Source organism: Pyrus communis, chromosome 11 (genome assembly GCF_041283825.1).
Source record: "Pyrus communis isolate YQ-2024b chromosome 11, ASM4128382v1, whole genome shotgun sequence".
Lineage (NCBI taxonomy): Eukaryota > Viridiplantae > Streptophyta > Magnoliopsida > Rosales > Rosaceae > Pyrus > Pyrus communis.
This window is the reverse complement of record NC_142575.1, coordinates 20417467-20431737: the sequence shown is the minus strand read 5'-3', so window position 1 is coordinate 20431737 and position 14271 is coordinate 20417467. Positions and strand designations below refer to the sequence as shown.

General features: G+C 36.3%; 1 protein-coding gene and 1 long non-coding RNA gene across 20 annotated transcripts; one reads left to right on the top strand and one right to left on the bottom strand.

Moving 5' to 3' along the window:
* The first annotated feature begins 369 nt into the window (after positions 1 to 369).
* On the top strand, positions 370 to 1308 carry LOC148693044 (uncharacterized). Of its 2 annotated transcripts, XR_015953092.1 has the most exons (3): positions 372 to 654; positions 734 to 885; positions 1158 to 1308. It is a non-coding gene; the product is annotated as an uncharacterized LOC148693044 (long non-coding RNA). The 2 variants fall into 2 exon arrangements; XR_015953091.1 differs by lacking the exon at positions 1158 to 1308 and having other exon boundaries at positions 370 to 654; positions 734 to 1057.
* A 4607-nt stretch (positions 1309 to 5915) lies between these two features.
* Positions 5916 to 13994, bottom strand: LOC148693043 (Homeodomain-like superfamily protein). Of its 18 annotated transcripts, none has more exons than XM_088679512.1 (9): positions 13693 to 13958; positions 13210 to 13317; positions 10353 to 10460; positions 9628 to 10263; positions 8193 to 8269; positions 7345 to 7701; positions 7154 to 7237; positions 6933 to 7024; positions 5916 to 6645 (listed from the first exon to the last, which is right to left on the bottom strand). In XM_088679512.1, the coding sequence occupies exons 2-9, from the start codon at positions 13235 to 13237 to the stop codon at positions 6537 to 6539; spliced, it is 1491 nt and encodes a 496-aa protein (XP_088535638.1). In that variant the 5' UTR covers positions 13238 to 13317; positions 13693 to 13958; the 3' UTR covers positions 5916 to 6536. The 18 variants fall into 18 exon arrangements, with proteins under 18 accessions (XP_088535638.1, XP_088535640.1, XP_088535643.1 ...); XM_088679514.1 differs by having other exon boundaries at positions 5916 to 6263; XM_088679517.1 differs by having other exon boundaries at positions 5916 to 6242; positions 13693 to 13925.
* Between the last annotated feature and the right edge of the window lie 277 nt (positions 13995 to 14271).

Below are 14271 nucleotides of genomic sequence, written 5' to 3'. Positions count from 1 at the left end.
CCATGTATAAGTATTAAAAACGCTCAGCTAAGTGCATCACTTTACATCATTTTTCTAATTTGGAATCGAGGAAGTCGAGAGCGTGGGCTTTGGGTTTCTTGGTTGAGTTCAGATTTGTGAGTTCTGATTTTCAAGAGAGGGAGGAGGAGAGAGCTGTCCACCTCATTCCCTACAGGTGCGCTAGGAGCGACTACGCCCGCTGAAATTCTGAGTCTTTTGAGGGGGGGTTTTAATGTCGTTTTGATTTGATTTCGGTGGTGAAAGGAGGCTCGAACATAGGAGAATCGCAGTGGAGGGGTCCTGTACACTGCTTCGACGGAGGGGGACGAAGCTCACTGAACTCTCAGAGAACTCATCATCTACTACCCTATTATTCCTTAATCTTTACATTAATCTTAATCTTATGGGTACAAATGAAATGATGGCAGTGTTGTTCTTGACTCATGATAAGCTATGTTTACGATATTAAGTTGTCATGGTTTTAATTTCGTTTATTTTTCTATAGTCCACATTCTGTCCACAAAGCACATGCCGGAGAAAGTGAGAATTTTGAGGGGAGATTTTTGCGAAGGCTTCCTCGCATACATTGTCAGGCAAGCCATCTGTTATCTTTATAGATGAAATAGATGCACTCTGTCCTCGCAGTGATTCTAGGTAACAACCAGTGGTGAAAGAGTGAACTCTAATGAACTTTGGACATGCCTGGCTTAACATGGTTATGTTTGAATTGCAGAAGAGAACAAGATGTTCGTAGCGCCTTGCAACTCTTTACGTTGATGGACTCTAGGCATCCCCAACATCAGTACCACGGGTTGTGGTTGTTGCACCACTAACAGGAAACTAGACATGTAGTGTATATATTCCAAGACTCTTGATAACAAATGCGTAAGCAAATTCATAGATAGCTCAATTTTCCAATTCACTGTTTCTTCCGTAGTAGTGTGTAATTTGTGTTTGGCTACTTAGAAAATGTGAATGGATAACGATTTGGATTTAGAATGTCGACAGTGTCTGTATGTCGGTTATAAGTGCAATGCATTTTAGTAATCTAGTAAAATTTGCAAAGTATATTCTGCAATTTTTAGATGCCATGGTTGAGGTTTTGGTGGAATGGTCATCAATCAGAAATTAAATGACTAAGTTACTTTTGTCTGCAGGTTTAACAGGTTTAACGTTAGCGCCACTTGTGAAGGTAGATCCAAACCTAAATGTAGTTTTGCCTGCATTTCTCTGTTAGACTGAGTCGTGTTTCCTCTTCCATTACAAACTCTTAAGTTTGTTCACGAAGTCAATGGTCTTTTCTAATAAGCTTTTCTGTTTTATTTATTTGGTTTTCAAGGGTATGTTTGTAATCAGTTTGGTTGTACCGTGTAATCAGGTTGTGAATTTTTGAATTGAGAGAGAGAGAGAGAGAGAGAGAGAGAGAGAGAGAGGGAGAGAGAGAGAGAGAGACTCCAGAGCATTCACAGAAATTGGAAATGGGTTTGAACTTTACAGATCGCTATCTGCTATCAAACTCAAGTACAACTCTTGCACGTTAAAACCCAGATCGCAGATTGAAAGGGGGTTAGGCTTAGTAATTTATGAAGAAATTGAATGCAGGTTGGGAAGAAGAGAGTGTAGACTTCGTAGGGAGAGAGGAGAGGAGAGGAATCAGAACATGGGAAGAATTAACTCATTTATATGCGAGGGCAATTTGATCATTTAAAGGAGTAAGGAAAATCCTATTTCTATAATTGTTGTGCATCGCGTGCGCATGACGTGTACATATTTGAAATGTCCTATTTCTATCCCAAGATTAAGAAATTGTCCAATTTTAGGGTATTTTCCTATGAAAATTTCCTTCAACTTCAATACATTGTAGTCGAATCATTTTGGTAAAATCAAGCCATATGTCAAACCAATAACATCATCTTCCACTATAAAGGTTTCCAGCTACCGATTTTTCAGAATAACGAATTGAAGTATCAAAGTTTAACTTTCAATTATTTGTTCATTTGATTTTTGCATGATATTCCCGCTTAATATTTTGTATATTTCCAAAATTCATATAAAAACTGCTTCACAATGTTAATTGTTGTCATTATATAATAAGTGTCTTCTCGACATATGACAAAAAATATCACCAATCAGCTTTGACATTCGGCTTGCAGCAAGTCGAACTTTGAAGAATATATTACCATTGATGATGTGATTTGGACATTTTCGTTGGCACTCTTTAGTATAAGAGAGACCCACATACTATGGTACAGTACATCTCATATGTACTAGAAAAATATCTTCAACAAGTATGTTAATTTTGTATGTATGGATAGTTTTATTGTACTATTATATATATTAAAACAAACCTTACATGATTACATCATGATGAAAACAAACAAATAAAAACTAAAAGAGTCATCCTATTTGGATACACAAATTAACTATCTTTAATATAAGTGTGTTCACATACAACGATAGAATCCACCTCTATTAGAGAGTGTCAACAAGTGTGTTAATTTTGTGTATCCAAATATCTTTACTAAAACTGAAAATAAATAATGAAAAGTACAATCTAGTCTCCAATCCTTCTTTACATCCTGGCCATACACATTGCCATGTTCACATAGAGCGAAGCTTGTATATTATCTAGGAACCGAAAATACGCATACCTCCGCATCTTGTTAAGAACTAAAGAACCGCAAACTCCCAAAATCCGACAATAAAACCTTTGGCTGCAAAAATATAAAACCAAGGAATCTCATCGCATTCATTGTCTGTATCTTGATCGACATTGTTCATATTATCTACATCAATTTCTTAGCACTCATTTGGAAGTGAAGCACCACAAAGTTTTGGGTTCCCCTCAAATGCAAAAGCTTTAAAGCTTTGGAGCTGTGTGCCGTCAGTATTTGTCCTTGAATATTATTGTACGAGACATCAAAATCATTCAAGAAATTAAGGCTTCCAACGGACGAGGAGATTTTTCCGAACAAATGACTTGTGGAGAAAATCAAAATCTCTGAATATTTTACTTTAAATATTTGGTCTAGAATGTCGTTGTAGAAGAAGTTGCCATTAAAATACGATTTACGAATAAGCTGCAATTGGCCGATCTCAGTAGGTATACTACCACTAATGTTATTGTCCCTAACTCTTTCATACCTGGAAAGCTGGACGATCCATGAAGCATAAAACTTGGATTTTCAATTACACCATTGAAGAGGGGAAGTTCAATTTCATAATTGTCCACTAGATATGCATTCGCCATTATTGGCAATCTACAAAGTTATGTTGGAAATTCACCTAAAATGTGGTTGTTTTTGTTGGAAATGTGCCCTAAAGCCAATCATATAATAATACTTTATAGACATTTCACATGTTAAACTAATCTATTTTAATATAAAGAGCAATGATTATTGTTTAAAGCCGTCTCATATAAATGTTATATGCTTAAACATTAAGTCTAAGGAATATGTAATTGGGAGAATGTGATCTAAAGAAGTTAGATTCATGAGACCATTCTCTTTCGTATACATATCCTAAACATTCCTGATCATAGGATTGCCATTGGACATTGACAGTCCGTTAAAATTAGTACGTGCTATGTCTTCTCTTAGAGAGAGTGATTGATCTCCAAGACAATCATGTAGGTGCTCAATGGAGAATGAGTCCATTGAACGTGATCAACAAGGAGTTCTCATACTAATGTCACATGAAAACTCATGGTTGGGATAATGCAAAGTAGTCCTTTGACCTATAGCATCATAGTTGTCTTATCGTTAGGTCCTTAATCTTTGACTATGTCAAAGTCATTTCGCCAAAGGGTGTCCACGGCATAGTTGGGGTTAAGCCACTTAGCCATGGAGGCAAGTGATTGCACAACAAGGGATCTCTAATCTTCAAACCGTTTAAGGGAGAATATTCTATGATATGATTAAGAATCTCTGGGCAGAGTATGAATGAGATTTAGGAATTCGTTCCAAATCATATTCAAGGTAATCATATAAGTAAGAGAATCACATTGGATAGTAGACATGAATAAACTATCAAATCAAACAATGTGCCCAAGAGTATTGTATTAGAGAAAGACCGTATTTCATTGTAATCCCAAACTGAATAGGTTCTCTGCCTCTTCTGATTAGCTTGGGTAGCCATGACATACTGCTAAGTGTCCACTCATGGTTTGTGGAAGCCCTAAAGGTGTATAATCACTAAAGGGAGAATTGAAAAGTAAGTTTCACAATCGATTTGAAGAGTTCTAATCATCCACTGCCTTGCTAAAAGGAACCTAATGGATTGTACATCGTGTAAGATAGAGATTGAAGAAACAACAGAGATGAGTAACGACAATTAAATGGTTTAATTATTTATGGCTAGGATTAATTAGTATGTTAATTAATCAAACGAATAGGTTTGTTTTAGACCTCGAGTTAGTTTTGAGCCTCAAGGCCCAATGGGCTTCGAATGTCAAGTACAATAACTCAAGTTGTATGACAACTTGAAAATACAAAGGGCATGAAAGCCCAACGAACCCACATGGCCAGCCATATAGAGTGTGAGGGAGAATTGGTTTTAATTTTAAATATGCCACTCAATGTAAGTGGCTATAGAAAGGAAATTATAACCCATTCCCTCATAAGGGTTTTCTAGAGAGAAAAGAGAAAAACACAAAAAAACTCTCTTCTCTTAGGAGGCCGGCTACCCTAGGAAGAATGGACTAGCATCCATCTCTTCCTAGGTCACTCATCTCTTCCTTAATGCTTTCCTTGGTGTGGAAACTTAGAGGTTCCCTTTCTTGGGAACTTGGAGAATCCATTCTTTCATCCATATCCAAGAAGTCATGGAGCCAAGAAGCAAAGTTCCTCCATCCACATCCATGGTGCCAAGGAGCAAGGAGCAAGGAGACTAAGGAAAGAAGGCCCTCACATGGGTGAATATCCTTTGGTAAGCAAAGAGGTGCTTCAAAGGTATAAAAGTTTCTCAACTCTTTTCTTTAAGATTTGAGTTGAGTCTTGGTTCACCACAACTACTAGGCCTTGAATTTCATGGGTAAAGTTTTATTTTTGAGTGCATACAAGCATGATTCTACCTTTAATTGTTAATTGCATGCATAGATGTTGTTCAAATGAACTTGTTTTCACAAGTTATTCCTTCAGTTTTGGAAATTCACAAAAAAAGAGTTTTGAAAGAGCCCCCAACCAACTTGGAATTGACCCTGTGATTTGATTAACACCTAGATAGAACGTCTCTAGATTCTTTAGGTTTGATAACCACCCAAGTATCTGACGAGTGAGCCCATAGTTATCCAAACTCAAGAAACCACAAGATTTTGGAATCTATGAAAATCAATCATCAGTTGGCATCATCTTGTGGTCAAACGAACTGGTAAGAGGAGTACATGAAGACTTTTGCAATGCATTAAGATAGTTGGCATCATTGCCCCTGTGACATTGTTCAACCGTACATAACCAAGCGAGAGAAGGACAAGGAATTTAATGAAAGAATCTCATGTTGTATTTGTCCCTTTTTTTTTTTTGTTAGTAAAACTTTGTAATTGTCCTTCTAGCTAATGATAATCACTCAACTGAATTGCTTTTAAGGACCTGCACGAGTAAAGGCTTGTTGGCAAGATACTAGTCAAGTTATTACCGACTCCAAAGTATCATCCACGTCAACACTTAAAACGCTTTAGGCCTACTAAATGTCTCAACGTATAGGCAGTTATTTAGAATGTTATAGCATATTGAAACCAACGTCGAATCACCCTTAAAAGTTTAGGTAGTTATCTACACTTAACCCAAAAAAGTTCTGAAGCTATAAGAATTACAATAAATGGAATTAACTCTCATATTGTCCACAATAATGGATGAACTGGAAACAATTAACAAGTGCCAATCCCTTTGTTCCTGTAAAGTAAAGCAAGCCAAGTATAGTTGCTGAAAGCAATGCCATCATTTAACCAACCAAAAAAGTAATTTGAGTTTGATCAGCTTTCTTCTACTAAACAAACCGCTAACAACTAAAGCAGTACACAAAATTATTTTCTACACATATTAACAAATGATCCCTGGAAGGCCAAAACAGATTGCCGCTGACGACAAGTGCTAAAATGGAATACAAGCTCTTTCAACTGTACATCCGTAGGGCCTCGTGAACCCTTCTGGCTTTCCATCCTTCAGCTATGGGAATCTCAATCCACAGAAGAATTGGTTTCTGCAGTTTCATCCTCACTGAAGCTAGATGGCATCTCCATGGCAGTTCTGAAAGTGAAACAATGCCGTCTGAAAGCAGATAGACATGTATCTATGTCACAAACAAGTTTAATCCTTGATGATACCACATTGGGAACACAGATATAGTAATACTCAGTTAATCCTCGAAATGAAATGAAATTATAAAATAAAAAATTATTTTCGTCTAGGACAGAATTGGTACTGTTCCGAACTCATGCAGCTAAATTCGTGTAAAAACTTTGATTAAGTGGATTATCAAGATCCCAATTAGTGACAGCTTCATTCTAATGGCATTCCCACCATCCGTAATCTGAGCTTAGATTATACAAGAATCCACATGAAGAAGAATCCCCTCATCAAAGTACTACCGCAAATAGAATTTACTACAAATAATAGCACGTCATCCTGGTAAAGGGAAATGCCACTGTAACTGAAACAATAAAGTGAAGCAAATCAGAAAATATTTTGCCATCTACTGCATCTGCAATATTAACTCTGACATGTAAGATTGCTGCCAAACATTTAACATGCAGACATTAATTAAAGTGACTGGGGAAAATGTGGTGTTTGCAGGCTTAACTTAAGCAGTCAAAAGAGAAAACAATCCCTAGTACATATATATAAATTTTTATCCTGTATTTTAAAGACGGACAAAAATTGATGGTCACATTCAACGTAGAAAAAAGCACATCCACAATTGAAGGATGCCATACTAACCCTTTGATCTGATTTTTACGAGGTGGCATTTGAGCAAATGAATTTGTTCCATAGTCTCGTTGAGGGAAATTAACTCTGGCTTGTTTTGTAACCTTTGATCAGTAAGGAAAAAGGATGTCAACATAATACGAACCACCATACATAAATAAGTAATTGTATGTAGTTATGTATCAATGCCATGCAAGCCCTATTAACATTGTCCCACTAAAGTTCATACCCACCGCCATTTCATCTGTAGAATTCATTCTTCTAAGTGGATTGTGATAGTCTTTCATGGCCTTACATTCTCCGTCAAACTTCTCCTCCTGGAACACATAGCAATTAAAATAGTCACAAGGCAAGTAGTTTTGACATGAGAGTCGTTGAATAATAGAGCACATATGTCAAAAGGTACGGTCTCAGAATGCTCAACCATAGAACTTGAAGGCCTTGACTTCAAGTACTCATTCCTTTGGACAATCTTGGGGCTCATAAATTTATCATACTCATCTAAGCAAGGCTCTGTTTGTTCACTAGTAAATTTCCTACCATAGTTACCCTTAGATCTCATTCTATCTTTCTTATTGCTATTATAAGCAGAAATCCCTCCAGAAGGTTTATCATAAATATCCAAGGAGGAATTTTTTCCAGGGGAAGAATTGGTATCGTTGAGATAAGTCAACTTTTGTCTCAATTGCTTGCCCGATTTCTTCTCCTGAAGATCAAACCCATGCATGATGCTAGGATTTTCCTGCTGGGAATTCAACCTGGAGTTGTATACTTCATATCTCTGCAAGAGCATTAGAAGATGGAAAGAGTATCATAATAGGGAGGGAGGGAAGGGGGACGAGAGAGAGAGAGAGTTTAAAAAGCATTTCAGCTATCTTTGGCGGGTGGGGAGTGGAGAGGACATAATAGAAGAGTTTTATTTTGCTTCCTTGAAACCAAGTATTAACAACCAATTATTTGCTTCCAGTAAGGACACAAATTGAGGTGCAAGTTGCGCTAAATCAAAAATTTCTATTCTAATTTCAACTTATGGAACTGCAATTTGCTTATATGCCAAGACAACGATTCAAGAGAGCAAATGGTTCATAAAAAATGTGGCTGGCCGACTGGCAACACATAAGTTCAATTGACTTGTTAAGTTTTCCTTGCTGTGAATTTGTGATTGGTATATACTGAAAATAAACAAATAAATTAGCCCCATCACAAAGTTGTCACACCCTTTCCCACACCAGATCTGTCAAAGAGTAACGAAAATGCATTAGGTCCGCTTACAGTGCTTGGACTTAGTTGCCCTTTCACTCCAGAAATGTCAGGAGAACGGAGGACAGTATTCCCAATAGTGGATGGTTCTGCGCAGCAATGAACAAAACAGAAGTATAAGACTAGTCTGCAAGAACCTAATATATAAGTATACAAACAGTACAGTTAATATTAAAAGACTGAAGAATCTGAATGGAAGCTAATCACACACTGCTAGAGTACAGCGTCAAGATAAAAGAGAGGAGAAGCAATGTTTAGCTTCTTTAATAAACATGCTCAAAAAATATATTGTCGCTTCAGAATATTGTATACATCTAATAGTTCAAGAATTACAGTTAAAGGACTGTTGTGCTAATGCCAACATAGCAACTTGATTCTTTTAATTTTTTTACTTTATAAAAGTAGGAAGCTGGGTGTTTTCATTAACAATATCTTGTTTTTTTAACTTCCCACTGTGTTCCTTGTTAATATAATTGTCCATGATATCAATTTCCCCCCACAATATTCCGTCCTTATCAACGTTAAAAAAATAAAGAGTTAAAGTAGAAGCAAAAGAAACAGAAGTTCTTCAATCCATTAATCATCATAACTATCAAGATCAAGACAAATCAAACATGAGAAACAAATGTAAAGAAACAGTTCCATATGCCACATCAGAGAATGCACAGCAGAAATCAGACAAACAGGATGCAATAAGATAAACACTGAGCCAAAGGAGTAGGGGAGTTCACAGGGAGACAGAGAGAGGGTAAAAACGTTGTGTACCAACTAAAGGTAAATTAGTTGGATGGTCATATTTTAAAGAAAGAAGGTGCACTAAATTAAGAATATTTCAATCCACTCACTACATCTTCTATGTATCTACACTATTATAGTACGGGGATTCCTTCTTCACTGCACTTCTTCCTACAATTTGTCCACTTTCCTCCCAACTACCCATGCTTTAAAATTAGACGCAAAAAAACAGGAAAAAAAACTCAAGCACTTGTGTTTCACTGTTTCAAAAGCCTAAATTTTATCTTATGAGCTTATATAAAAACATTAGATTAAATTAAAGGTTACATCAAGTTCAAGAATTCCATGTCTACGCTACTTCACTGAACAAGGCCCAGTGCCAGCAGATAAACATGAGCCTTCCATATAGAACAACTAGCATAATAAAATTAAATGTCACACACCTTAAATATCTTGTTTCAATGATATTACTCAAATTGACAATATTCATATTTATTTACATCACCTATGGACAAAGCAGATTAAAATTGTAAAAAGAAATAAAAACTACACAGTAATCATTCACACAAGGAAAATATGATGAAAAATATGAGAGCATCAACACAAGCTAAGTAACAAGATCAGAAAAACAGTTAGCAAGCTTGCTGTTCTCAGATGACTATTTCATGGAATAGGAAATTTTTTCCTATGAACAGAGTATATTATGACGTACCGTGGCTGGAACCAATAATCGGGGATTCAAATGCACCAGGAGGAAGCAAATCAAATTCTACACCTAATAGAGGACCATCCTCCCAATATTGCCTCCCGAGTTGCCTCTTAACAGCTGTAATAGCAGTATTTTCTGCTTCACCTTTTACTTTCAAAAACCCCGAGGGCTTATATCCCATGTTTTCCATGCCCTTGGTATGTGTTCGATATCTAGAAGTTTCCACATCATACGGATCCTCCTTTCGAGTCAAGAGCCTATCTTGTAAAGATGAGCTACTTTCTGAAGATGTATTATCCATGTCACCAATTCTTTCTGTATAGTGACTCCTATACTCGCGGGGGATATCTGCAGCTGTGAAATCAAGCCCAGAAAGCCTTCGACTTTCAACTTCCCTTGGATCAACAAACCTATGCTCTCCATGTTTAGTGCTGCCACAAGAGTCCTGCCCAAGTCCACTAGCTCGATCCTGAATGACAACACTTGAACGATCTTGCCGTCCATTAGCTTGTGTTTCATCTCTCAACAATCTTTTGTCTTTTAACCTTCTGTGGCAAAACCATCCAGATATCTGCTTTTCTGACAATCTTAACTGCTCTGCAAGTTGTGATTTCATTTCTTCCGTAGGATATTTATGCTCTGGAAAAAGTAAAAAAGAACATTCCTTTGAGAAATTTGATGGCTCAAAACTGAGGAATAAAAAAATACGCGAAGAGAAGCATCCTTACCATTATAAAATTTCTCCAAAGCCATAAGCTGGGCCGGTGTCTTGAGCTTTCTTTTCTTATTATTGTCTTGGGAATTTTTATTCTCCTCAGAATGCAGTTCATTTGATTCTAAATATCAACCAAAAGTGGAAGACGATATGTTAGTCACAAAATGAAATCAATAATTGAGATAAATATACATCTATCAGGACATAATTGTTACCGGATCAGCTTCTATGTATGAATATAATGCTTCATTTGTTCAACTATAAATTAAGGTGGTAAAGAAAAATATGGCTAATGTCAGGGCATGTGAACAATCCGTGGATATGATGGGACTTGACAAAACCTCATCCCTATTTACTTGAGTTCAGTCAAACAGATCCTTCACCATTTCACTAAGTTAGGACCATATCTTCTGTTAAGAATATATGCTGTGTTCTTTGAAATCTTGTAATTCTGGTGTTATAAAAAAAATAAAAAAACCCTTTCATGGTATCTCTACTTAATAGGAAACTAAAGATGCTTTCCTCCTAGTCAACCTAACCCATTTTTTCTTTATTTAATAAAATGAACTCTAATGAAAAAAAAAAGAAAAAAAAAACAAACAAACAAACATAGGGCACAGATAAGAGATCTGTTTCCTCCATAAACAGATCATCTCTCCATTCCCCGGAACCAAATTAGAAAAGAAAACACCAAAGCCTTGAGAAATGTCTCTTCAAGAAGATCTCCTGGCACGATATTCAATTACGTCACCAGTGAAGCCAACTCTTCATTTCTATTATCAAGGCTTCTGCTGTTCTGTCCCTACCACAACACCCAAATAGAGCCAAAACAGCCTATTGCCACAGGCTGACATTTTTCTTCTTGAAATCTTTCCCCATAATGAACACATACAGTCAATAGTAGCAATTCCCACGAACCACCCATTCCAAACCAAAAGCCAGAATTAATCTAATATCGGTTTGTGCCGTGGGGGAACAAGAAAAGAAAGATATAGTCAGAAGATTCCCCCACCGTTTTGCTTGGTGCACACCAAGAGATAATGAAGAGTACTGCCTTCTCTTTTGGCATACATGTGCTGACTCACCAAGAACTACCAGCCAACCAAGTGACTTTAGATTTTGGTAGGCACCCAAGGCTTTCCAATTGAAATTACAAGGAACAAAGTGGTCGGTTGCTTTGAATTATCTAGCAATTAAAGACAAAAGGACATACAACAGAAAACTACTGACCCTGAATAGCCCAAATTCTCCTCTCAGCACAAGTAAGACACATAACAAACTATTAATGAACAACATCAAATGAGAGAATGAGAGAGTGAGAAACAAGCAACAAGCTACGAATGGTTGCTTCTTGATTCAACAATATCAAAGACTACAAATCTGAAACTGAGAACTCTTACAAAGTTATTCTAGCAATGATAATCACAAGAATAAGTTTCTCCATTAACATTATTATGATTGTGCCTATTCCCATGGACTTTCTTTCTTGTTTGAGACAACAAATAATAAGACAACCGCCACATCTATGACGGACCTTCTGAGAGAAATATAAAGTGGTGGGAATATTATGCAATTCCTTACTAGGTTGCAGGAATCCGCTATATGGTAACAGGTTAAACAAAGCCTATCCAAAATAAATTTCCAAAACTAGTCACCCACTGATCAAATTGGAAAACTAGGAGAGATCCCCTGTAAGATTCCAAAAGAAAATTGAGGATCATAATTGCAAAGCTGCATCTTCCATGCAACTACCTATTTCAAAATCCAACAACAATATTGGATAACGAAGATCACACCTACAATGGTTAATCTCACAAAAACATTTGAAAGCATTTCTGTTTTTGAACTAAACAATGTTTAAACTAAAACTGTACAAACATACAAACAACTAAACAAAATATTTCGGCATATTAAAATTCAAGCATACAAGTATAGCAGCTCCAGACTTAAAAAGTATATTAGATTCCCGTAACTTCAGTAAAATATGGTAGTCATGTGCAATTCCAGAAGAGTTTCTTAATCTCCACTACCACTAGTGGGACTCTTACGGAGGGCACTCTAATTTCTAAAACAGACAGTACTGAAGCTTGCTCATAAAGGATTATTGAAGCTTATGTATCGTCCAAGTCCCTTTCCACAAGCTGGACCTATGAGTCAAATGTGCCAATTGCATAAAAGTACAGGTCATGGTAGCATGCCAAACAGCATCCTCCTTCACAAGAAAATTTCCACACATTTTGTACATGGAAGAAGGCCATAGTGGCATTCCTAACATTATCCTGTTTCACAAGCATTTTTTAGATCGGATTAAGCTCTTTTGTGATACATCATAAGGCCCGCTTCAGATTTTGATTTCAATCATCAAAATTGTTTTTTTATTCATTATTCAATGATCATGCTTGCAAAAAATAGACAAATTCAAAATCACTAAGACATCCAATTGTAGTGAAGAAAATACACAAGCACAATATTTCAAGAAAACACTAAAATGAAAACCATTTTATTAAGTGGTTAAATGGTTTCAAATTTGACTAATTTTTTGAAAGCACGACATTTGATGGAAGACCTAAAAACTAGACAGTTCAGATCATTAAAATAAAACACGGACTGGGCCCTACAATGGTGTCCCTCAAATAATCTTATGGGAGGAATCCCTCAATTGAAGCTCCCCCAAATAATCTACATTTACCTCACTTATCCATATTAGAATTTCTTGTTTCAAAGAAGATTTTCCAATACACTGATAGAAAATTCAATTACTTGAGGTTTGTTATTCCAGCGCTATAACATTTGACTCAAAAATATAAAAAGGACAACACCTTAAACATACACCATATCATTTACAGAAGAATTCAGAAAGCACAACAAACCTCCCAAGTCAAGTATTACGAACATCATCTATACAAACATTCAAGCATTTCCTGAGATTTCCCCACCTGGATGCCTAATGCCGTCACCATAGCTTCTGTGCCGGTAGACTAAATGTAATCCAGAAAACAACTTAGAAAAATTAATAACCCTAAGCCAAAAAATCGTGACGAAAGCCAAATGTGGGAAACATAAAGCACTGCAAATATATGAAAATTTTATTAGGCCAAGTAATTTGTACTCATACAGTAGGAAACAAAAACCACCATGATCAAAATGCCATTTTCCTTCACTTGTAAAAGTTTCTCAGTAATCAGAACCCAGATTACCCTCATTACCATTAAAACAAACTCTCCATGCATACAAAATAATCAAAATTCCGAGAACAAACAAACAATGCAATACCAGAAATTAACATAAATCAATCAGAAAATAGAAAACCCATATCTCAAAAGCGATCTGAGATAGAAAGGAAACGACGATACCTTCCATGGTGTGAGTCCGGGGAGGGGATTCTATCGCTTTGTTAGTTTTTGACTTGTACACGGCTAAAAAGCGTAGCCCAATAAACCTGATTGGGCAGATTGATGAAGCAAAACAGTATGCAATTGAGTCTGCATGTTTTTGTTTGCACCCAATTCAATTTTGATTTTGGAGAGAGAAAGAAAAGGTTCATATGCAGGGCAATTTTCTTTCTTCACTTCTCCTCTGTTTTCCCTTCAGCTGGTTTGGCTTCTCTCTTCATCCGAACAAGCATTGGGTCAAATCCCTTCGGTTATTAATGGATAAAAATCCCGTTTAATTTTATTTCACCATAATAATAAGATAATATTGGTAATCGTAGTAAGATGTAACTAAACTAAATAGATCTTAATGGGTGCCTATTAACTATCTAATTGGTTAATTTGCAACAACACACTTAGGATGACAATTTTAACCGTTAAACCCGATAACCAAAAATAACCATTCGGAGAAGTGTGGGTATATTTTGGATATAAGAAAAAATCATGAATATTATTCAGTTATGATTTTGGATGTGATTATAGGATCCCTGATCCGTATCC

What these genes read in the sequence shown, in the direction of transcription:
- LOC148693043 (XM_088679506.1), bottom strand. Translation starts at nt 13,237, where the DNA reads ATGATGTTCGTAATACTTGACTTGGGAG. An exon ending in CGTAATACTTGACTTGGGAG is followed by an intron (nt 10,461 to 13,209) that starts GTTTGTTGTGCT and finishes GTTGATATTTAG; the next exon opens with AATCAAATGAACTGCATTCT. An exon ending in ATTCTACAGATGAAATGGCG is followed by an intron (nt 7,025 to 7,153) that starts GTGGGTATGAAC and finishes TACTGATCAAAG; the next exon opens with GTTACAAAACAAGCCAGAGT.